The sequence below is a fragment of the Tursiops truncatus genome, chromosome 21, assembly GCF_011762595.2.
Source record: "Tursiops truncatus isolate mTurTru1 chromosome 21, mTurTru1.mat.Y, whole genome shotgun sequence".
Lineage (NCBI taxonomy): Eukaryota > Metazoa > Chordata > Mammalia > Artiodactyla > Delphinidae > Tursiops > Tursiops truncatus.
The window spans coordinates 12,957,819-12,983,322 of NC_047054.1; the positions used below are offsets into that span (position 1 = coordinate 12,957,819).

The 25,504-nt window shown below is 39.3% G+C and overlaps 2 protein-coding genes across 8 annotated transcripts in view; one reads left to right on the plus strand and one right to left on the minus strand.

The window, feature by feature from the left end:
- PRIMPOL (primase and DNA directed polymerase) overlaps window positions 1-4,433 on the plus strand; it is a 40,286-nt gene extending 35,853 nt beyond the window's left edge. For all 6 annotated transcript variants that reach the window (XM_019921466.3, XM_019921467.3, XM_073798590.1 and 3 more), the window contains 3 exons: window positions 1,301-1,383; window positions 1,463-1,509; window positions 4,039-4,433. In XM_019921466.3, the coding sequence (XP_019777025.2) occupies window positions 1,301-1,383; window positions 1,463-1,509; window positions 4,039-4,284 (376 nt within the window). In that variant the 3' untranslated portion in view covers window positions 4,285-4,433. The remainder of the gene's footprint in view (window positions 1-1,300; window positions 1,384-1,462; window positions 1,510-4,038) is intronic.
- Window positions 2,051-25,504, minus strand: part of CENPU (centromere protein U) — a 32,607-nt gene continuing 9,153 nt past the window's right edge. Inside the window, exons 4-13 of one of the 2 annotated variants that reach the window (XM_004312648.4) lie at window positions 25,179-25,284; window positions 21,122-21,182; window positions 20,432-20,665; window positions 16,904-16,970; window positions 15,646-15,754; window positions 13,250-13,328; window positions 12,977-13,024; window positions 11,890-11,951; window positions 9,699-9,855; window positions 2,051-5,026 (exon numbers count right to left, since the gene is read on the minus strand). In XM_004312648.4, coding sequence (XP_004312696.3) covers window positions 4,913-5,026; window positions 9,699-9,855; window positions 11,890-11,951; window positions 12,977-13,024; window positions 13,250-13,328; window positions 15,646-15,754; window positions 16,904-16,970; window positions 20,432-20,665; window positions 21,122-21,182; window positions 25,179-25,284 — 1,037 coding nt within the window. In that variant the 3' untranslated portion in view covers window positions 2,051-4,912. The remainder of the gene's footprint in view (window positions 5,027-9,698; window positions 9,856-11,889; window positions 11,952-12,976; window positions 13,025-13,249; window positions 13,329-15,645; window positions 15,755-16,903; window positions 16,971-20,431; window positions 20,666-21,121; window positions 21,183-25,178; window positions 25,285-25,504) is intronic. The other variant, XM_019921470.3, reaches the window with a different exon arrangement.

A 25,504-nucleotide genomic window follows, 5' to 3' on the forward strand; every position in this document is an offset into this window, starting at 1 on the left:
AGTACATTTTTAGTATGTTTTGCATTTGTAGTTATATCTCAGTTTCTAATAATATTTATGTCTTTACCTCTTTTTGTTTAATCTTGAAAGAATTTTATTCTTTAGTCTTCACATTTTGTCCTTGTTGATTTTTCTAAATTTTTGCTCTTTATTACTTCCTGACTTTTAATTTATTAAGGTTTATTCTGTTACTTCTGTAAGTTGTGTTTAGCCATTTTTTTTGTAACTAAGCTTTTAGGATTCTAAATTTCTTTCTAAAGATCACTTTGGCTCTGTTTCACATATTTTATTTTTTATTTATTTTGGGGGGGGTGCCCACCACGCGTCTTGTGGGATCGTAGTTCCCTGACCAGGGATTGAATCTGGGCCCTCGGCAGTGACAGCATGGAATCCTAACCACTGGACTGCCAGGGAATTCCCCTCACATATTTTAATATGTAATTTCAGTTCCATTCAGTTCTAAGCATATTCTTATTTCCATCATGGTTTTTCCTTGAGTCATTTGGTTATTAAGAAAAATGTTTTAGGGCTTCCCTTGTGGCGCAGTGGTTGAGAGTCTGCCTGCCGATGCAGGGGACACGGGTTCGTGACCCGGTCCGGGAGGATCCCACATGCTGCGGAGCGGCTAGGCCCATGAGCCATGGCTGCTGAGCCTGCGCGTCTGGAGCCTGTGCTCCGCAACGGGAGAGGCCACAACAGTGAGAGGCCCGCATACTGCAAAAAAAAAAAAAACAAAAAAACCTTTAAATTTCTGAGTTTTAGTTAGCTATCTTTTTGTTGCTTATTTCTAAATAATTTGCTTTGTGGTCAGAGAATGTGTTGTGTGAATGAATACTTTTAAACTTGATGATTCATGTTGTACCTAGCATAGTCAATTTTTATAATTGTTTTAAATTCTCAAATTTTTGATATCCTGAGTTTTGGGGAGTTGTTTGGTATCAATTATCAAAAGAATAGTTTTTAAAAATCTTTATTTATGGTTGAAGATTTGTTTACCCTTGAAATTGTCAGTTTTGCTCACATATTTAGAGATTCTCTTATTTGGTGGATAGAAGTTGGGAATTGTATATTCCTCGGAGGAACTTTTGTCAGTATGTAATTTTTGCCCTGAAGTTCATTTTGTGTGATACTTTTGGCAACCATGGTTTGCCAAGTTAATGTCTATTTTCATCCTTTTACTTTTTAACTTTTCTCCATCTCTAAGTCTTAGGCATATCTCTTGTAAATGGCATGTAGCTGAATTTTGTTTTCTATCAAGTCTAGATAGTAAATAATTTTTTCTTCTTTTTTTAATGTAAAGGATTTTGGTTGACCTGAAAAATGAAGTTTGGTATCAAAAATGTCATGACCCTATATGTAAAGCAGAAAACTTCAAATCTGACTGTGAGTTACTAATTTTTACATTTACCACAAAGTAAAAATTAGATATTTATATAATAGTTCTACTGTTTTTCTGATTCAGGTTTCCCATTACCTGCTGAAGTGCGTCTCCTGTTTCTTCTCAAAGAGGTAAGTGCAGTTTTTAGTTTCTTTCTCATTACTAACTAGTTCTTGGTATAATGGCAAATGAGCTAATGGTGTCCAGGTGTGTCCAGATACTGTTTAAACACCCTGTTCTGTACCTTGTTTTCACTTAGGAATATGTTGTAGTGATTGTCTCATCTCAGCACGAATCTCATAATATGAACCTCATTTTTTCCCACTGCTACATAAGAAATTAATGGAGCTAGCTAGCTATTTAACCAGTTTCAGACATTTAATAAATTTCTCATTTTTTGCTTTACAAAGTATAACAAAATATATTGTTTCTTTAAACTATAAGAAGAATTTCTAGAAGTAGAACTGTGTCAAAGGGTATAGATTGCCAAACCAATATTTTTCTTTTTAAAACTTTTATTTACCCAAGTAATTCACATTCATTGTACACAAACATTAGAAAATACATAAAGCACAAAAGGAAAAAAGCATCGTCACTTATAATTTGACCATGCAGATAACTGATGTAAATGTTGTGGTCTGTATCTTCCAGAATTTGTTACCTGTGTACCCTCCTCATGTTTTTTAGTCATAGTATACGTACTATATTGTAGGCTTTTTTTTCCTACTTAAACTATCACAGATATTTTCCATACATATCACCAGTTGCTCTCCAAAAACGACAGGAAATTAGATTTCAGTTTATGGGAGTACCTATTACCCTACACTTGCCAACATTGCTTGTTTTTGCCTTTTGATCTTTACCAACCTGGTAGGCATAAAGTGGTATTTCAGGTGTTTTAATTTACACTTATTAATGCAGATTAACTTTCATCAGATTTACTATGTGTTTCTATTATGGATTGCCTGTAACTGCCCTCTACTTTTATATGGGGTCTTATTAATATTTTACAAGAACTTTTCATTAAGTATTCTTTTGTCATGTTATTTTCTAGACTTTTTTAGTGTTTTTTCCCCCACATCAATCAGCCTTTTTGTTTATAGTGTTACGGTTAGAATGAAAGTTACCTGCTACAAGCTGAATTAGTGCTTGAGTTTACAGTCTAGATAATTGACTGGTACCTATTAAATTTGATTTTAAAAAGTCTCCTGAAAAAATTCATACTGAAATGGTAGAAATCTCATTCTTGATCTGTAGGAGCTGGATATAAAATAGCTGATAGCCAGATTCTCTGGTGAACTAAAGAGATAACCAAAAAAAGATTTTTAAAATTGTGCCTCTAAGAAGAATATTTTATCCTTGTTCATTTTGAGTGTTATTTTGATGCATGTTTGTGGTTTCTGATTTTTTTTCCTGCCTATCCAGTAATACCTCAGAAATGCCAAGTTGAAAGTATTTTTGGTGTATAGTATTACCACTGCTTGGATTTAATTTATCTTTTTATTTAAAATAAGAAACCTATCACTTAGTTTTAACAGTTAATATTTTGTCATTTCTGCTTGTCATTTCTTGCTTCATCTGGTTTTAAAAGAAGTTCCAACCTACAAAAATGTTGCAGCAGAACAAGGAACTCTCCTGTATGCCCTTCCTCTAGACCTGTTAAACATTTGGCCACACTTGTTTTCTCCCTCTACTGTACACATTACACATCATCATTTTTGATGAATTTTGTCTAGGCATTTCAGGCTGCGATAACAGAGTACCTTAGACTGAGTGACTTAAAAACAACAAATTTCTCAGTCAGTCCCAGATCAAGGTGCTGGCGGACTCAAGTCAGCTTCCTGGGTCATTGAGAGCTGTCTTCTCACTGTGTCCTTCCCTGGTAGAAGGGATCACAGAGCACTCTGTGGTCTTTTATACGGGGGCACTAATCCCATTCATGAGGGTTCTGCCCTCATGATCTAATTACCTGCCAAAGATCTCACCTCCTAATACCATCACATTGAGGATTAGGATTTCAACCTCATGAGGATGGGGGTACATAAACATTCAGTTCATAACAAATCTCTTCAGAATAAGTTGCAGACATCAAAATCCTTCTTATTCTCCAGCTACATACTTAAGAGATAAAGAACATTCTTATATACTTATAGTGAAATTATTAAATTCTGGAAATTTCATGTTGATACAATATTATTTAATATACAAATCCACACTCGTACTTTGACAGTTGTCTCAAAACTGTTCATAACTTTTTTCAATCCATGTTAATTTTTAAAATACTTTAAAGAGAAAAATATGTTAAGATAGCAGATACATTTTAAAAACCAGTTTGCCTTCAGATAGACTATCCACTTTTTAAAAAAATCAGTCTTACCTTTGCTGTAGCCCCATCTGTGTACACTGAAAAGAATGTACCACAGGAACTGCAGGCATTTCTAAATTTGGAGTTTCAAGAGTGTGCCACAAAGGCAGCAACAGTGAGCCCATCCCCATGGTGACTGTATTGGAGACAATATCATCCAGTGTTTTCAATTTAATATCTGTTGAACTGAATACTTTAATTCAGTAGAGATCGACTGTATGGTGAAATCATACATTCTGTCTGAATAAGCAGTATTTTCTTCCTACTCTACTCTCCCTCCCCTTTGGAACTAAAGGAAGAGGAGTTTACAACAGATGAAACAAGGGACAGTGAAACCAAGAATCCTCATGAACCGTCATCTAGTGCATCGTCAAAAGGTACATTTTCTGATGCTGACTGGGATAATGGCATTGATGATGCTTATATTTTGGAGGCTACAGAAGATGCTGAATTGGCAGAAGCTGCAGAGAACAGTCTTCTCGGTTATAATGGAATTGATGAAATTCCTGATGAACTAATTATAGAAGTATTACAAGAGTAGCTAATTATGGACACTTACATAACTAGGCTGTAATCTGCTTGAAAACATTTAATAACAAACTAGTAACTTATAAAGCCTGTTGTATCAGCTAAGTTTTATTACTTTGCTTCCAAATCTTATTTATTGAAGTAAACCAGTTTTATTGAAAATTAGCTCCAGTGTGCTTAAATTCAGTATAAGTCTCCTTATTTGATTAACCAAAGTTATTAGTCTTTGTTCATATCAGCTTAATTTTGCATGTTTATTTTTACAGTAAAACTTTTGTATGTCTAGGGCTGACTAGGTGTCAACATTTTAAAACATTTTGAAACTCATCACTTGACATTAACAGAAAAATTAACTATGGCCTCTAAAACTACTATATCTAGCCATTTAATTTTAATGACAAAGTAATATTAAATTCTGGTGACAAGACCATACAACCAACCTGAACAATTAGACAAGTTTACTTTTTTAAAATGTACCTGGGAATGTTGCTATAACATGACAAAAGAAATATTCAATTCAAATTAATAAAGTTTGGGTTTTTTTCCCCCATCTCCTTTATGGAAAAATACATACAGTTTCAGAAGGTAACAGGCAGTAGCATGAGACAATCTTTATATGTGCACACTTTAGTAGACTGGTCTCATTTCTGGTCAAGGAGCTTCTCTAATTGATAGTTGATATTTTGCAGATGGTTTTCAGCTCCCAAAAGGGGTCTTGCTTTGAATAGCAGAGCTGGAAGGCTGGATGAATTATACTGTTGAGGGAAAAATATTCAGAATAACAAATATCAAAAACTTTTAGAACCCTATCCATTTTACATAGCTCAATGTTATGACCAAATGCCAATTTTTTTTTTTTTGGCGGTACGCGGGCCTCTCACTGCTGCGGCCTCTTCCGTTGCGGAGCACAGGCTCCGGACGCGCAGGCTCAGCAGCCATGGCTCACGGGCCCAGCCACTCCGCGGCATGTGGGATCTTCCCGGACCGGGGCACGAACCCGTGTCCCCTGCATCGGCAGGCAGATTCTCAACCACTGCACCACCAGGGAAGCCCCCAAATACCAATATTAATAGAGGTTTCTCTGAATCACTTTTCCTCTCATTTTTTTGATAAAATTGGTTTTAATTCATTGCCTCAGGACAATTTGATAAGTAAGGTTGCAAGGGAACTGCTCTGCAAAGCTTGAGCTAATCATCCCGGGAGATAAATTGGCTCAAAGAACTGTGGCATCTGAATTATTTAAAACAAAATCATCCCTGGGACAGGGTATGACCTGGTTTGGGCAAGTCAGCTAGAGCTCTGTGGGGTCGGCTTGATCTCATGCTATTTTAAACACAGGAAACCATATGGAAGATTTACTTTTACTATAAGAACTGATGGAACGAGAACAGCAGGTCCCTAAAATTCATCATCTGGAAAAATTACTTACTGGGAAGATCAGTAAAGTGTCTTAAAAGTTGCCAATCCAAACTGTCCTTAATGATTAAAGACAAAATTAAATACAAACCCAATGTAAAATAGAAAACAAAGCTCAACTCATGATTTTGAAATAATTAACAAAGCCAAATATCACGGTGCAATTTGTATCTAAGGGTGAGTGACTAAAGTCACCCGACAGCTGTATCATACTTATGATAGTTTGTTGCTTATGTTTTCAAGGTGATTTTCTTGGAAGTGAAATTAAGCAGAAAAGCTGTCAGACTGACTACCACCCAGTAATAATGGAATTTTTTCTAGAATATCACTTACCTTATTACTAGGCAATTCAGTTTTAACAAGTATTTGAGAGCCTAATGTGTTCAAGCTACCATGGGGCACCTCCTCTCAGGGGGGGTGGGCAAGGGGAAGAACTAACATTTGGTGCTAGATTCTTAGTTTAGGAGAAGAGGTAAGACAATATACCCCAGCATCTACACTCTGAAAGCATAACGCACAGCTGCTACAACAGAAGTCCAGAACGCCTGAAGGCTTGCACAGAACAAGATGTTAGTAAGATGTATTCCAAACAAGGCAGTCACTAAGTCTCAGTTCTCATCCAAGTTATGATGTTCAAATTCAACCAATGTCATTGTTAATTTCTTCTACTAACCAAAATCCCCAACTCCAAATAAGCTTTAGACCAGTTGGGTACTGTCAAAAAAAATTAAAAACATTCTATTTCCAGATCTCTAATATCCTGAATATAAACAAATCTTTATTCTCCTGAACCTAACTTTTAGATCAGTATCAAAACTTTGAAGTTGAATTTGGAAGTGAAGAATAAGATGTATGTATACGTTATATTTGTATATCATAATTTTATATAAAATATACAAATTTTTCCTATAATTTAAATATTTCTATTAATCTGAGTTGGTTATCATAACAGTAGCAAAGTCTGCAGCAAAAATCAGAACCAACTACAAAGTTTACTAAAACTGAACCAAGCAAGAAACAGGAAACATGAACAGACCAATTACTAGTTACCGAAATTGAATCAGTAATTTAAAATCCCCCAACAACCAAAAGTCCAGGACCAGATGGCTTCACAGGTGAATTTTACCAAACATTTAGAGATGAGTTAAACTATTTACAGAGGAAGGAATACTTCCGAACTCATCATTCTGTGAGGCCACCATCACCCTGATACCAAAACCAAAGATATCTCAAAAAAGTACACGCCAGTATCACTGATGAACACAGATGCAAAAATCCTCAATAAAATCTAGCAAACCAAATCCAACAATACATTATTCAAAGAATCACACACCATGATCAAGTGGGACTCATTTCACAGATATAAGGATTTTTCAATATCTACAAATTAATGTGATATACCTCACTAACAAACTGAAGAATAAAAATAATATCACCTCAGTAGATGCAAAAGAGCTTTTGATAAAATTCAACATCCATTTATGATAAAAACTCCAGAAAGTGGACATAGAGGGAACTTCCCTCAACATAATAGAGGCCATATATGACAAACCCAAATCTAATGCCATACTCAATGGTGAAAAGCTGAAAGCATTCCCTCTAAGATGAAGAACAAGACAAGGATGCCCACTCTTGCCACTTCTATTCAGAAGTCCTAGTTACAGCAATCAGAGAAGAAAAAAGAAAAGGAATCCAAACTGGAACAGAAGTAAAACTGTCACTGTTTGCAAATGACATACTATACATAGAAAATCCTAAAGATGCTACCAGGAAACTACTAGAGCTCATCAATGAATTTGGTAAAGTTGCAGGATACAAAATTAATATACAGAAATCTGTTGCATTTCTATACACTATGAAATATAAAGAGAAATTAAGGAAAAAATCCCATTTATCATCACATCAAGAAGAATAAAATACCTAGGAATAAACTTACCTAAGGAGACAAAAGACCTGTACTCTGAAAATTAAGATGCTGATAAAAGAAACTGAAGAGGACACAGATGGAAAGATATACCCGGTTCTATACTGGATACTATAAAACTCTTTATTAGTGTAGTATTTATAGAGGAAAATGTAGGCAGAACACTCTTTGACATAAATTGCAGTGACATCTTTTTGAATCCACCTCCTAGAGTAATGAAAATTTTAAAAATAAATGGGATGTAATTAAACTGAAAAGGTTTTGCACAACAAAGGAAATCATGAACAAAACGAAAAGACAACCCACAGAATGGGAGAAAATATTTGCAAACAAAGCAACCAACAAGGTATTAATTTCCAAAATATACAAACAGCTCATGCAGCTCAATATCAAAAAAAAAACCCAATCAAAAAATGGGCAGAAGATCTAAATAGACATTTCTCCAAAGAAGACATACAGATATGGTCAAAAAGCACATGCAAAGATACTCAACATTGCTAATTATAGAAATGCAAATTAAAACTACAATGAGGTGTCCCCTCACACCGGTCAGAATGCATCATCAAATAGTCTACAAACAACAAATGCTGCAGAGAGTGTGGACAAAAGGGAACCTTCCTACATGTTTGGTGGGAATGTAAATTGGTACAGCCACTATGGAGAACAGTACAGAGGTTCCTTCAAAAACTAAAAATAGAACTACCAAGTTATCCAGCAATTTCACTCCTGGGCATGTATCTGAAGAAAACCATAGGGCTTCCCTGGTGGCACAGTGGTTAAGAATCGCCTGCCAATGCAGGGGACACAGGTTCAAGCCCTGATCTGGGAAGATCCCACACGCTGCAGAGCAACTAAGCCCGTGTGCCACAACTACTGAGCCTGCGTGCCACAACTACTGAAGCCCGCACGCCTAGAGCCCGTGCTCCGCAACAAGAGAAGCCACAGCAATGAGAAGCCCGCTCACTGCAACTAGAGAAAGCCCGCATGCAGCAGTGAAGACCCAGTGCAGCCAAAAATTAATTAATTTTTAAAAAACACCATAATTTGAAAAGATACCCCAGTGTTCACTGCAGCACTATTTACAATAGCCAAGACATGGAAGCAACCTAAATGTCCATCCACAGAGGAATGGATAAAGATGTGGTATATATATATACAAAGGAATATTACTCAGCCATAAAAAAGAATGAAATAATGCCATTTGCAGCAACGTGGATGGACCCAGAGATTATCATACTAAGCGAAGTAAGTCAGACAGAGAAAGACAAATGTCATATAAATATATCACTTACATGTGGAATCTAGAAAAGTTATACAAATGAACTTATTAACAAAACAGATTCAAACTTACGGTACGAAAGGGGAAAGATGCGGTGGGAAGGGATAAATTAGGAGTTTGGGATTAACATATACATACTACTATATATAAAATAAACAACAAGGACCTACTATATAGCACAGGGAACTATATTCAATATTTTGTAATAACACATAATAGAAAAGAATATGAAAAAGATTCTTATATACATATATGTATATAACTGAATCACTTTGCTGTACACCTGAATCATTGTAAATCAACTATACTTCAATAAAAAAAATTTACATTTTTCCCTACTACATGCCTTTTTAATATTTCTCAACTTCTAAAATTACACCTACCATTTATAATGGGATAATGGCTAGTTTTTCAGATACAAAAGATACTGAAGTATGGGGTGAACAAGGAACAAGAGATTGGTCTTTATAACATGTATGAGTGGTCTTACGTTGACGACAATTACAGTAATAAAGCATAGCTGTTCACTTGAGATTTGTACGCAGAGGATACACTTCCCTTAAAGAAATTCAGTTCTCTGAAGCTTAAGTATAACATCTTAGTAAAATTAATGTTTCTGGATTTTTCTTTACTCCTCTGGCCTTAATTAATTAGCTAAAGAAGTGGTGATAACAAATTTTCACCAATTTATAGTGATGCTTTTTGGGTAGACACCAACACCCACGCTGCCTCTCCATAGCTCTTGTACTGTAGCATGCAAATGCCCCGTATCTTCTGAAGCATAGTGAAAAGTGAAAACTGAAGTTACCGTTTCCTTTACATTTGGTTCTTCCTCTTGAATATCTGAATAATCTTGATGAAGCTGTTTTAAATTAGACAAGAAATATGCTGCATTCCTAAGGGAAGCTTTTCTCTCCTTAAGTTCATCATACTTTATTTGTAGTTGTTTCAGCTCTGGTTCTAACCTAAAACAAACAAAAAATTTTCCCGAAAATAAATGACATAAAGTGTAACAACAGCCTAATAAGGTAGATGAGATGGAGTATGTCAGGGTGCTGAGTGAAGCTTTTTAAGCAGGGAAGGTGGCCTAGGTGGTCCGAGGTATCTTTGGCTCTGAAATTACAAACGTGAACAACTCTGGACTCAACACACAGAAAAGACTCTGAGTGCTCAGCATTGAAGCCCACAGACGAGTATGCCTGTTATGTCCTAAAATTCATCGAGTCATTTTTAAAGTCTTGGGAACTACTGAATTAAAACATACACTTGGGTAAAGATTTTAGCGCCCCAGGCGGAAGTAGACAGGCATTGCAGTTTAACAGTAAAAGTATGGACAAAAAGCCTTCCCTCTGCCCCTTCCTCTTGCTGAAATTTTGTCCATTTCCAAGGTCTAATAAAACCAGTGGAAAAACTCTCAGTGCCTGGATGAAATGTGTGACCTTGGGCAACCTGCTTTCTCTCTCTCAGTAGATTATTAGTTTCTTAACCTATAAAATAAAAAGGTATAACTTGGATTTCGTGGACCAATTTATAAAAGGATGGGGAGAGGCTACCATCTTTTATTCTCACAAATGAAGATATAAAAAAAATATGCTCTGATACCATTTTACAAAAGAAAAGTCCTCATAACAGTTCCGTACACTGAACAAGTGCTGCATTCTGGAAAACTCACTGTGCCATCTGGGTTGTGGGCAGGACTGCTCGATTTGGAGCCAGTCAGCAGACACCAGACCGTGGCTCCCTCACTTCCTAGGCGGGTGGCTGAGGGTCAGTTACTGCTTTGTGCCTTAGGTCTTTCACATGTACAGTTACAATAATGACATACATTTTTCTCTTTCTGCGCCTTTTCAAAATACTATACTTCTCAACTTTTAAAATTCTATCTAGAAAAGGAACAGTAGATCTCAAAGACAGATGAGTCTTCTGTAGTTGTCTTATATGGCCAAATAACCTACCTCACAGGGTTACAGCGATGAGTTAGTATGTAAAGCATTTAAAGGACAGTGCCCAACACACACAGCTAACACCTTAAAAAGCTTCCTCTCATTATCTTTCTTATTTTGGCCTGGGCCAATGAAAGCTTTAGCATGGGCCAGCAGCACCTGTCCATACACTAGATTTGGAAACCAAAGGCCTAGACAACCAATTTTTCCCACTTCTAAACTTCTGTGGCCATCTCATCTTTAAAACTTAGTACTTAATTATAGGTTGTCTTTTCTGATAAGACCACTTTTTCAAGCTATTTTAAACTCCTTAAGAGCAGAGAGCATATCTGATATGCTTATTCTTCTACTGCTTTACTACCAACCCTTCAGCTCACACAGCAGTCCTGTCTGTATGGAAGACCACCAAAAAATACTAGTTGGTTGACCAGCTGATGGATTGTGCTCCAGTCTTCCTAACCAGACCATGGAGACAGCCCTGGTGGAAACTGTCCTGGCCCAACACTTGGGAATGGACTCACACGAGTGCCATGCCAAGCTATACCTTTCAACAAGATTGACAAAAACTGTTAACACTTAATACAAAACTTACTGTATCCCAGTCTCCGTGAGGCACTTTCTGTATATTTATTCATTTAAACCTCACAACACCCTGTGAGGTATAGTTATCATTGTGCTCATCTACAAATGAGGGAACTGAGGCATTGAGAGGTTAAGTAACCTGCCCAAGGTTGCACAGCCAGTAAGTGGCAGAGCCTAGATTCAAAGCCAGGCAGTCTGGTTCTAGATAGAGTCTGTGCATGCACTAACTCTCTAATTCGGCTGCCTCGGGCCAGAACTGAGAGCTCTCATGGGGGGACGGGCCACTGCTGAACCCCCCTCTGCTCACAGCTTCTCCACTTGGCAGCAAAGCCTGCCTTCACTGAGCTTCCAAGCTCAGAGAAGCCTGGGGTTTAAAGGCAGCACAGCAGCAAGTTTTACAACAAAGCCTCGCATGGCATATCGTGATTAAATCCTTCTTGTAGGTTCTCAAAGAGGATTTTGATATTATCTTACCGAAGCAGTTCATCCTGGACTTCAATCAAACGTTGCCTTTTCTTTTCGATATCTGAGATCATCTAAGTAACACAACAGTTAAATTAATTTTGTAAATATTGAGCACTGTCTTGTACACTGTATTGGAAATATAGTGGGAAACAAGACAAACCCCATTCTCACCATCATGGAACTTTGGTCTAATAGGGAAGCTAGATATTACAACTTGTGATACATGCTGTGAAGGGAAAGAACAGGGGTATCCACTTGAGGACAACTTTAAAGAGGAACTGGGGTCAGATCTTTACCACCCTGTGAGCTATAAAGGAAGGAGTCTCCATTTTATCTAGGACACTAGAAAAATATTGAAGCAGGGGAGTGTCATGACACAGTTTGTATTTTAAAAAGGACATTTCAATATAATACGCTGTATTATCTCAACTATCACTTTTAGTGACTACCTCATATTCCACTGCTGGACATTCAGACTACTCCTGCTTGCTTATAAGAAATGCAGAATTGACCAACAGGAGACTAAAACTGAAAAACAACAAAGGCTTATAATCACCAGAAGGAAAACGTATACATTTCAAATCCACTTCTGTTGTAAGTGTAGAGGGGGAGCTGTGCTTCTACACGTAGGTTCATGCAAGTTAGGAGCTAGAACATCGGATGTCAAGTGGTCCAACTACAAACAGATGGGCAAGGAGGGCCTCGTGTTTCCTTGCAAACCTAGTGGCACACAGTGCATTGAAGGGGCAGAACCAGGACAAGAAAGGAGGTCTCCTGACCCTTAACCCAGGATTCTTCCCAGGCTGCCCTTTTACCTGACACATAAGACAATTCTTTAGTCTAAAAGGTTTTTGACATACACAGCAGTGATAAATATACATTACGTAATACTTATCCACATAAGTGGCCATTTTGGGCTTGAGAGCCATTCAGCTTGCAGGATACTTATCTGATCAATCGAAGAAAAGCCTGACTAAACAGATAAAAGATCTTATACAAACTCTCAAGGTCGTAAAACCCAGAGTCAGGTCTTTACTTAACTCTACATATGTGCACGTTCTACAGGACTGTGTTTCTAATCACATAAGTGAGTTACCTTAGTGTTCTTCCTTTTCAGAGTTTTCAACATCTGGACTTCTTTAAGCTACACAAAACAAAAAATAAATATTCGCCTGCATTTTCCACAGTTAACTGTTTATCAGTTTACAATATAACCACATCTAGTTTAAAAACAGCATGTGAAATGTGTATAGTTCTAATGAGTTCTTTACCACATTGCCAGCAAACGCAAGCTTTTCTAAGATAACAGTATGCTGCTCAGGATTAGTAAAAAATATCTAGACCAACAAATTTATGTCAATGAACTTACCATTTTGATGAGTTCTTCTTTCAAATTAGAATGAAATTTGTTGATGGCTTCCTTACAAATTCTAGAGTCCGTTTTCTGTCTATAGCAGAATAAAGAAAGTTAAACTTAGGTTTACATAAAGGATTTTGAAAGGGGTGTTGCATTTGTTTAGCACACCCATAGACACACACACAGTTTGGTATGTGCCCTTTTGAATATCTAAGATGGCATGGTCAGCTTGCAGCCCTTTGTCAGATTTAAAAAAATACTGGAAACATCTCAACAAACAAAAGAAAAAGAACAGGAAATATTTCCCCCGAACCCTCATGTATGTAGTCAGCACTCCCTGACACCGGCCACATCCACAGGTGACACTAAGCCATGTAGAAAGCAATGTTTACAGCCAATCCCTCTCTTTTTCTGCTGCCTGATCCAGTGACCAGCAGACTTTAGCCCCTTCCTTCCTCCCTTCCTGCTATAACTGGAGAAATAATTGTATAACACATCTGGACTAACCAATGAGTAAGTAGCCAGAAGCCAGCCATTCAGTTCTGCAAAAACTATAAAGCTGACCCAAAACTGGCTCAAGTCCCTGTCATCAGGGACAAAAGAGCCCAGTCTCCCGTCTGGCTCACTCTGGCTGGACACAGACCCACAGTGACTGTGCAGGAGCAGTGCACACACTGCCAGGGCGGCAGCCAGCCCTACTCGGCCTCGGCACAGTGTGCCACTATGAACTGTACTGTGCTTTTAATCAAAAATAAATCTCGTGTGACAGTTTATCTTACAGTTATTTTTTTCTTGGGGCAAATCTATGAGGAAATGTCACCCAGCCTAAGGGGACTAAACCCATGGCCTAATTCTTCAGAAGCGAAGCATAACATTAGAGAAGGCCTACACATCTGAATACAGATTTTTGAAGTTTTCATAAAAAAAAAAATGGAGTATTTCTAGTGATATCAGAAGACGGTGGAATAGGAAACCCCACAGGGAAACCAACTTAACAACTACCTACAGCCCGAAAAGCCTTTATGAAAACTCCAGAAACCAGTTGAGAAGTTGCAGTACCCTGGCAAGTTCAAAGTCAAGAACCCACGTTGAAACAGGTAAGAGAAGCCATTTCACATCAACTGTGATAGCCCTTCTCCCAGAATTAAAGTCTCTAAGTATTATAAACGTGATGGGTTTTGGGGTGGGGTAAGGGTGAGAAGACTAAGACATGAGAGCTTGCCAAAATTCTAACCTTATTGGTGGGGAGTTGTAAATTCTATTTTTTTAAAAAAAAAAGTTATACAGGATTTTAAAACATCAAAAAGTAAAAAAAAATTTTTTTAAGTAAAAACAGTGGATCAGTACATTCTTCTAAATATATGGATAATTAAAATAAATGTAAATGGGCTAAAGTCAACAGGTGGAATTCAAAAATGGACACTTTGGATTTTAAAAAGATTTTATAAGAAATAATAAAGTTTAAGGTGAGACAAAGGTTGGAAATAAAAGAATATAAAATCTGGCAAATATTAGCAAAAGAAATCTAGTGACATATTAGTATCAGATAAAATAGATTTTAAGACAAAAAGCATTTTTAGGAATGGAAGGGGTCACTACATAAGGATAAAATGTTCAATCTAAAAGAGCATTTTTAAGGCTTCCCTGGTGGCGCAGTGGTTAAGAATCCGCCTGCCAATGCAGGGGACACGGGTTTGAGCCCTGGTCCAGGAAGATCCCACATGCCACGGAGCAACTAAGCCCGTGCACCACAACTACTGAGCCTGCGCTCTATAGCCCACGAGCCACAACTACTGAGCCCACGTGCCACAACTACTGAAGCCCGCGTGCCTAGAGCCCACGCACCACAACGAAGAGTAGCCCCCACCTGCTGCAACCAGAGGAAGCCCACATGCAGCAACAAAGACCCAATACAGCCAAAAATAAAGTAATAAATAAAAGAGCAATTTTAAACATGATGTCTTAATAAAATAATCTCTCTATATAAATAGCATAAATTGATAGAAGTACCAGGAAAAACTGAGTAATACTGATTCTACATAGATAAAATAATTAGAGATTCTACATAGAACCACTAATTACAGCTTTCCCACAGATTATGTGCCAGGCCATAAAGGAAGCCTCAATATTTCAAAAATAGGTATCACCAGAGTCCATGAAATTTGACTGTAACTATTTAAGATGGAAGGTTAATACAAAAATATAAATTAAAAAGTCACATATTTGGACATACAAAAACGTACTACTTAATAATTCACAGGCTTAAAGAAAAAAATCATAATGGAAGTTTAAAAATATGCAAAACAGTGATAATGAAAATTCTACATACCAGAAGCTGTGGAGTGAGTATAAGTGCTATTTCCAGGGAAATTTATTAGGTACATATATCACAATATCAAAAGACTTACTTATACTCTAGGAGGATGTTCTCAAATGCAGACAAAACGACATCTAACTCCATGATATCACTGGTTTTCTTTTCTTTTAAACACCAAATAGGTACACAGTCGGAAGTATCTACAACATTAGGATAAGTCAATTTAATATACTAATTATCAACAGTTTAGCTCTAGGTCCAGGGTTCTAAAAGCCTACAATGAAATTAGTTCCACCAAATTGCTAAAAATAGCGAGAACTTTTGAAGAAGCACATGGGAGGAGACATGCTCACTTCTTCCTCTCCCGGTCAGTCTCACAAACCCCCGTCTGTACCTCACCCTCTAACTGCCGTCTGCTTGGTTCTCCCATTTCTGCTGAAGCAGCCTAAAGCACTGCTGCCTTTTAATTACCTTGCTGCGTCTTTACTTAACAGTCTGCTCTTATCTAACACTACTGGTGATTGAGATCTTTGTTAACTGTATTTTCATAGTTTTAATCTACCCGATAGGCCACTTCTAGGGCACATAAAGGTTACTGAGTGTATTGATTCAGATAGCTGTAGGAATATAATAAGAGATTAACTAAACTATGGTACATTTGTGAACAAAATATTATACATTCATTAAAATGGTATTGTAGACTATTTAATGACAAGGACTTGAGCCCACTTAGTGTGAGAAAAGCTCAGTAAAAGAATTGAAGAGTAAAGACCAAAAACACATGGTAGTTATTTTGTGGTGATGGAATTATAGGCGATTTTATCTTCCTTTCCATACCTTTGAAATTTTCTAAAATATTTTTATAATAAGAAAAATATAAAACTTATCTTTTAAAAGAACTGAAGAGAGAAAATGCTTTATTTTCCTCCCATTTTTCAATAAACTGTGTCAATAAAAAATGATGTAAAATAACATGGATGAATCTCAAAGTTATGCTGAGTGAGAGAAGCCTTCTATAAAGAGTACATACTATGTTGTATGAAAAGAGTATATACTATGTTATGAAAAATTAAAATAGATTAATGAATAGGCGCTAAAGCAAGTATAATAAATTTTGACAGTAAAATCTAGGTAGTGGGTTTATGAATATATATTGTAAAATTCTTTGTCCTTTGTTGTATGTTGAAAGTTTTCATGATGTTGGGAAAATCAGTTACTCCAAAGTCACATATTTTTAACTTTTTAAAGTAACAATTTTATATACTTAAATTTACTACTTTATCAAATTAAGAAATATATTTTTAAAAAATTCTTGAATGATTGACTATGTATAAAACACTATTGTATACCCAGGTCTGTGGCTTCACTTCTTGGTTTCTTCCTTTTGCCACGAAACATCTTCTTTTTCTGAGTTTTCTTAAAAAAACAAAAAAAACCACAGCAAAGATTTTTATTTAAGAGGAGTTTCTCTTAAAACCAGAATTAAGACAGTATTATCAGACATTGTCAGTATTTTAGCTACAATTCTCATTTTGTTCTAAGTTAATAATTATATAAATTATCTAAATTAATATAAGGAAATGCTGAAAAAAATTAAACCACCTCAAGATAAAAAGTAATTAAAACTTTCAGTGGGTGCCTTGGAGGAAACTGAACTTTTATTATTTAAGATAATGTGTGGAATCAGCTCAATTTCTACTCCAAGCTAAGAGGAAGTAACAGCTTCTGAACTAGCCCTCTTGCCATAAACAGCCATAAAGTGGGGAGAGGGGTGGCACCTTCATTCAGGCATTGGACAACAGGCAAAACAAGCCTGAGAGACTCAGAAGGTGGACTCTGGCTGCCGGCCTTCCCGCACGCCTGGGGACAGCTGAGACAGCAGCACAGCAGGCCCAGTCCCAGCAGAGAGTGGTAACCCTCGTCCGCAGGAGGCAGAGACCTGCAGTAAGCTGCTCAGGGAGAAGGGCACAGGTCTGGGTGCGGGTCCCCGACAGCCCCTGACCGCCTACTCCACATGCGCGTGAGGCTACAGAGAGTATACTGGAACGTGGCTATCGTGGGATTAAGAACATAACAGGTAGTAACAAACAAGAAATTCTGGGGGAGATCAGATGGAGAAAATGCAGAGACCTCATTAACAACTAGTTAACAACTAGTTAACAGCTGTCTATCCAGCTGAGCTTGGGGAGAGACCACAACTTAGGGGTAAGAACGGTACCCTAGATCATGCAATATCAAACAGGGTGAAACTGTTCCCAAGGGGGCAGGCCAGAAACTCTCAGATAGTACAATGGTTTGTGACCCTCCGAAGTACCTAGTATATACACAGATACACAGTATATTTATGATATTAAAATTTAACTGTGGGGGATGGTTAGGAAAAATGTCTAAAAAGGCTTCTTAGGGAGGACAACAATGGAAGAGCGTTGAGAAGCACTGCTCTAGAGTAAGGCCTACCCTAGACTCACCCTAACAAAGCCTAAAACCAATCTCTGGCCAGGTTCACCAGGGAGACAGACGGGAGGTGTGGTAAGCAAGATCCCCAATGACTTGGACACGTCCCTCCCCTTGAGTGTGGGTGGCTCCTGTGAATATGATGGGATGGTCACTCCCTCGATTAGGTTACGTTTCATAAAAGGCCACTGCAGCAGACTGGAAAGATTCTCTGGCTAGCTCGGAAGATGTCAGCTGCCATGTTGTGAGAGGGCCACGTGACCAGGACCTAAGGGCAGAGAGTGACCCTGCTTTAACCAGAGAGAAAACAAGAACCTCAGGCCTACAACGGCAAGGATCAGAATTCTACCAATAGCTGCATGATCTTAGATGGGGACCCTGGGCCTCAGGTGAGATTTCAGTCCTGGCTGGCACCTTGACTCCAGCCTCTGAGACCCCGAGCAGGGAATCCAGCTAAGGTGAGCCTGGACTTCTGACCTATAGAAACTGTGAGGTATAAATGTATGTTGTTTGAAGTCACAAAATTTGTGGTATTTTGTTATGCAGCTACTGAGAACTATTACAGAGGTTGAGTCCCACTGAGTTAGAGAGGCTTGGAAGACACCTTAGGCTTTCCACAGATTGGCCCTAACGAAGGATAAACCACACTACAGCAGTTCAAGATGATCAGCCAATAATTAAGATACCTATTAGAATGAAAGTCAGCATTCAGAAGAAGACACAGCTCAAAACCTCAACAACCTACCAACAATGTGCAATACACAGAGTGTCAGATTAAAAATGTTACACAAAAGATGTAACCTATAGTCCAGACAGAAAAAGTACTCAAAAGAAGCTGACCCTGAGACAGCCCAGATACAGTCATCCCTCAATATCCAAGGAAGATGGCTCCCGGATCCCCCATGGGGATCCGCTGATGTTCAAAGTCTCTTTTCTAAAATGGTGTAGTATTTGCATGTAACCTATATACATCCTCCTATAAACTTTACATCATCTCTAGATCACTTAGAATACCTAATATGATGGAAATACTATGAAAAGAGTTGCTGGTGCCTGGCGAATCCAACTTTTGCTTTTCTGGAACTTTATGGAATTTTTTGTCAAATATTTCCAATCAGCGGTTGGTTGAATCTATGGATGTGGAACCTGCAGATACAGAGGACTGACTCTACCTGACTTAGAAAACAAAGACCTTAAAGCAGCTGTTATAAATATGTCCAAAGAAGGAAATGATGGTCTTAATGATTATGCAGATAGGGAATCTCAGCCAAGAAGTAGAAACTATGGGAAAAAAAAAAGGAAATTCTGGAAATTCTAGAACCCAAAAGCATGCTACTGAAAAGGGAAAGTCACTGGGTGATGTTTTATTTCCTGTGGCTGCTATAATAAACGACCACAGCTTCGTGGCTTAAAACAACAGAAATTTCTTCTCCCACAGTTCTGGAGTTCAGAAGCCTGAAATCCATTTCAATGGGCCAAAATGAAGGTGCCAGCATATTATGACATATTAAAAGCTTGATTAAAAGATACTATATATTGATATGTCACGAATCTTAAAATAGGGGCTTCCCTGGTGGCGCAGCGGTTGAGGGTCTGCCTGCCAGTGCAGGGGACACAGATTCGAGCCCTGGTCTGGGAGGGTCCCACGTGCCGCGGAGCAGCTGAGCCCGTGCACCACGACTGCTGGGCCTGCGCTCTGGAGCCCATGAGCCACAACTGCTGGGCCTGCGCTCCATAACTATTGAGGCCCGCGTGCCTGGAGCCTGTGCTCTGCAACGGGAGAGGCCGCCACAGTGAGAAGCCCGAGTACTGCAATGAAGAGTAGCCCCCGCTCACCACAACTGGAGAAAGCCCGCATGCAGCAACGAAGACCCAAGGCAGCCAGTAAATAAATAAATAAAATTTAAAAAAAAAGAATCTTAAAGTAGAATACATATGACCCAGAAATCTTATCATAGCAATTTCTTCTAAGGAAATGATCAAGGATGTGCATGAAGATTTAGCTAGAAAAGAAAATCATCAAAGCACTTACATTTTAAAAATTACAATTGCTCATTAGTAAGAGATTAAACTATGGCACGTTCATGAATGAAATGTCATGCATTTATTAAAATGGTATGTAGAATACTTAATGACAAGGATATGGTTCCACTTAGGGTGAGAAAAGCTCAATAAAGAATTGAAGAGTATAGACCAAAAAATGTGGTGGTTATTTTATTTTTGGGGTGATGGAATTATAGGTGATTTTATCTGCCCGTCCATACCTTCCAAATTTTCTAAAATAAACTTATTTTTATAATAAGAAAAGTGTAAAACTTATCTTTTAAAAGAAGTGAAGGAAAAAGAGAAAATGCTTTGTTTTCCTCCTAGACATTTTCTATCAACTTTTTTTCTTTCCAAGGGGATAGCAGACACTCTCCTACCAGTTGACTTTCTGTTTCCAGGGTCTCTTTTTCAACAGAGGGCTTGGCACCAAGGGGTCCCACCTTTTTAAGCGTGACCGATTCAGCTGGTTTCTCTGAAGGTTCTGAAGATGCTGTAGCTGAAACAGCTTCACGTTGTGTACTTAAGTTCTCTGCTGGTTTAACTTTTCTTCTTACATCACTTTCTTCAGTGCTTTCAGATTCATCACTAATGGGCTTGAGTTTTCTTCTTGGCTATGTCAAGAAAACAGCATTACTGTTTTGAAAGTACAGATGCTTATCATTCCTATTGTATTAGATAACCATAAAGTCCACATTTCTTATCTCTAAACTTCAAGACTGAACGCAATAGGAAGATGGCAACATGATGAGCGGATAGGACAAGAAACCTTGACTAAAGGGCTCCAAGCAGACACTCCCAACAAATCACTCTGCCTTTGTAAACCACCATCTAAACACATTACACGAACACTATGAAAACTGACAAGGTACAAGGTACACAGGGATTTGAGATCTCTGTAATGAAAAACACTTCAGATATAAAAATATTTCATTTTTATTAAAAAATCTTCTAAAACATTATATACTCTTTATGAAAAATGTTGCTACAGAACATTTTCTCTATTTGCATCCAACTTAACTGGATATGAAATATCTTACAATTTAAGATAGGAGAACACGCCTACATACCTTTTTTGCACTAATTTTTACAGACTCATTTTCACTTGCTTCAACGTCAGAAGTGTCCGAACTGTACCAAAGAACAAACCATCAATATCTTGCACACATTTCATTTTTATTGACGTATGTCTTCTAAATGCTGCTCCTCCAACACAAAAACAAGCTCGATTTATAAGGAGATTTCCCACCTGTCACGGGTGGGCCTGCCACCTTCCCAGATTTACTGGTCATCTCCCACACCTTCCCACACCCAGGCCACATCAGTTTAGTGCTGGCAGGCAAGTAAGTGTCCCGTAACTGCAGTACCTCATGGTCCTGTCTGAGAACCGCTCTTTTCTCCCCATCACCACTCCTAGGTGTACAGGCCATCATCTGTACTAATCCACAGACACTAGGCCCATGCTCAGGGGATAGAAAAGGGAATACCTTCTTTCATCCTTTGAAAAGGAAAAAATAACCCTAAACTTCTGGTGAGAGTTCATTTTTTTCATTCAATTCAACAAACATTTATTTAACACCAACCTCAAAATGCAAGTACAAGGAATAAAATTACTTGAAAAATGAGGAGCCTTCCTTTAATGGGTTCACTGACTAGTAGGAAGGCCAAAGACAGTGAGTGCAGAGGAGATGTGGAGAAATGGCTGGGGAATCAGGAAACACATCACGGTTATGAGACTTGAGATGACTTTTGAGAACACTTTTCCAGGCCAAGAAACAAAGGGAAGGGGATTTAAGGAAGAAGGAAAAGTAAACATAAAAGCACAGGGGTGTAAAACAGCCCGGCCCGTTTGACGTACGGGAAGCAGAGTACAGAGCGAGTGTCTTGCTAAAGAGAAGCTAACACTATGGAAGAAGCCCAAGGCCAGGGCTGGGGAGGCTCCGAGGCGGCCAGAAGCGTCCTGCTCAGACTTGCCTGTGCTCGGCTGCCGCACCAGGGCGACCCTCGCGTGGCAGCCACTGCTGCCCAGCCTTCCCTTCAGAGCTGCCCACCACCTGGGGTCGGCCAGAGCTGTGAGAGCTGTGCTGCAGTCTGGGGCCATCTCTGCGCAATCCGGATTCTTCCACCTGTAACTTTCCCTGATGTTGCTAATAAATCTCTTCAATTCTCACTCTGCCTCAGGGTCTACTTACCCGAGGAGCCAGACAGACACAGGGGGCCCCCATACCACGCCTACAAGTTGGGGGTGAGGGAGCTAAGGCCCCCATGCTAGACACACGCACTGGAAGTGGGGGCGGGGGGTGGTGGTGGTGGTCGCACAGACGAAGGGACCAGCAGCAGGTGCCTGAGCCGTGGCCACAGGGAGGCGGAGGGTGTACGGAGAGAAGAAAAGCAGATTCTCAGGGAGTCACAGGCCAGAACAAAGGAGGCCGGTCAGAGAACAGAAGGTACCGGGAACGGTTCCCAGACAGCTCTGTGGGGTGACTGGGTGACAGCAGGGCCATCAAGCTAGAGAACACCAAAGGAGCTTGTTGACACCAGACGAAGGAGGAACGATGGAGCTTGGTTTCGGCTTTGTTGAGCCCGAGGTGCCTATAGGCATCTAGGGAAACGTGGCCAAGGTGCAGGACAGCTGGGGCCTCGGGAGAGTCTGGGCAAGAGGGAGACTTGGGGTCAGCAGCTTTTGGGTCGTTAAAGCCACGAGAGGAAGACGGGGGAGGGTGGAGAGGAGAGGGTGAGAGCAGACTTGCGGACACAGAAAGAGGAGAGGAGATCTGGGAACAAAGAACCCAACAGCCCTGGACAGGCCCGGGGGCCTGGCTGCTGATGCCGCCTGAGTCCTGGGGAACGCTGCCGTGCGCTCCCTCTCTCCCCACCCGCGCCCCTCCCCGTGCATCCCTTCTGCCCGGACTTCCTTCTGTATCCATATATAAGCCCGGTCTAACCTACCCAAATAAAGTTTTTTGTCTGGACGTATCACACCACCAAAACCAAGATTACCAAGGACATCCACACTGTTAAACCGACCCATGTGTTCAGACCTTCCCCGACTGGCGTTTGGTCCTCCTGAGGACACACACTTACTCACCACCCACCCCGCCTCTCCCGAGCACAAACCCTCTCCTGGCTTCCTCCTCCCCCCTCTGGCCACTGGTCCTCTCTCTGCTTTGCAAGCTCCTTCTCCACCTGGACAGATGCCAGGCTTTCTTGCAGGGTGGTCCCAGGTCCCCGCCTCCTCTCGGCCCACCGTCTCTCCCTGGGAGCGCTCACCCGTGCCTACACCTCCTGTACCAAACCACTTCAGTCTGAACTCCAGCTCAGCCCCTCCTGGGAACACCAGACCCAAATACACAGCAGTCTCTCTAACATCTCCACACCAAGTTCATGACCGCCTCACGATGACAGGAGTACTCAATCTCCTAGGTAGCCCTGTCCTACTCAATGGCACAATCTCAATCCACTTACACAACAGAAAGCCAGGAGTTGTCCATGACAAATAGGATTAATTTCACCCATGTTCAGATGAAGTCACAGAAGTCAAGAAGAAAATGACCAACACTAGGAAAATGGAAAAAGGATATAAAGAGGGTGAAGAAATTCAAGGACCTGTGAAACATATAAGAGATGCTATTTAACTCAGTCATGAGAAAAACACAAACTAGAACTAGACTGAGACAGCATATCACACTGGCAAAACTCCAAGTCTGATACCACGCTGGTGGGAACGTGGCAGTAACTATGAAAACTGCTAACATATTTCATTTGACTGAGGATTTCCCTTATGAACACATTCCACAGAAATATAGGCACATATGTGAAAAATACAGGCACGTGTGTGAAACGGCATATGTGCCAGGTTACTGACTACAGCACTGCTGGTGACAGCAGAAGACCGGAAACAACCCAACTGCCTGTCGATCCAGGACTGGGGAAACAAACTATGCAAGATCCAAACTGTGGAAAACCTGCGACTGTGAACAGAAGAACGAGGAAACTCCATATGCACTGACATGGAAAGATCTCCAAGATACAGAGAGCGGAAAAAGCCAGGTAGCAAGGTATCTTGCCTTTTCGAAAAAGGTTAAAACTCTGTATTCTTACTTTGATGTGCACAAAGAAACTGTGAAAAGACATATAAGAAATTAATAGTGGGGGAGAAGGAAGAAGTGGATGCAGGAGCTGGGTGATGGTGGAGAGGACGTAAAGACTATTATTAACCTTTTAATATTTTTAAACCATGTGAATTTGTCACCTATTCAAAAATTCTTCTTGAAAAATTACATTCACCACCATTTAAAATGAACTGTGCGGTTTTCCAAATATTTGGCTTTTGTTACCAATTTCCAATAACAGCTCATAGAAAAACTGGAGTCTCCGAAATAACCAAGTACCATAAGGTTTCCCCAGTGCAGAGAACCTCAGAAAGATGTCCTCATCTAGATTTCTGCCCAAGTGGGATATTTGTTTTAAAAATACAGTTTTGTTACTTTCAAAATATAGTAACTAGAACTGACCTATTACCTAACAGAGGTCCTTAAGTCAAGGATTTGCTCTAGCTAATAATTTTTAGTTAGTACTGCAGCTACTGAAGACTTCTTCATTGTATGTGCTCTCGAGTTGCCTCTGGTGTCATTTTTAAAGATTTTCCTGACTCAGGCCTCCACATAAATCTGAAAACTCAAATCAATGCAGCTTAGGGACCATGCAGCTGAAATTTACAACAGACTGCGTTTCCTTTGGGATTATCAGCTTCTCTTCCCTATTCCCACCCTGAACTAGAAAACATATCTTTTGTGACAATTAAGCATATTTGTAAATTAAAGGGACCTCTCAAAATCATCTAAAATTCTATGCTCCTGAAACCTTTCCCCTCCTTCTTTGTTTTACCTCAAAGCTAAACCACCTTCACTGGTATGTTTTCTAGGATAATCAGGTGTCAGTTACAGTTATTATAAGTAATGTCAATTACTGAAAAACTGCCTTTTCACGTCCCAGTCTTCTTGAGGGAAAACATAAGTTGGCTCAAAAGATCTTTAAAGAGTTTTGGTTTTATAAGCTTGTATCTTAAAGAACGCCTCAGAAATCCCATTAACCATGAGTAAACAGTTGCTTGAGATCCACCCGTACCTTCTTTTTGCTTCTTTTCCTTGAGGAGTTGAGGGGAGAGATGATCCGCAGTGCTTGGAGAATTCTTCCTCATCAGCATATATAGCAGTGCTGTGTAAAGGAGGGTCTACAAAAGATTTTTTTAAAAAGGGCATTCAGAAGTCTGGCTGTCTGAGCAGTATTCAAGTTTGTTCCTTCACACTGGAGTATAAAGCAACCTGTGTTTAAATGGCTAACAAAATCAAAACCAATTACATATGCTGCTTATGATCTCACACCTCAACAAGAAAAAATGTAAACCACTTCACCAATAAATACATGGATAGTTAAGCTATAACCTTACTGTC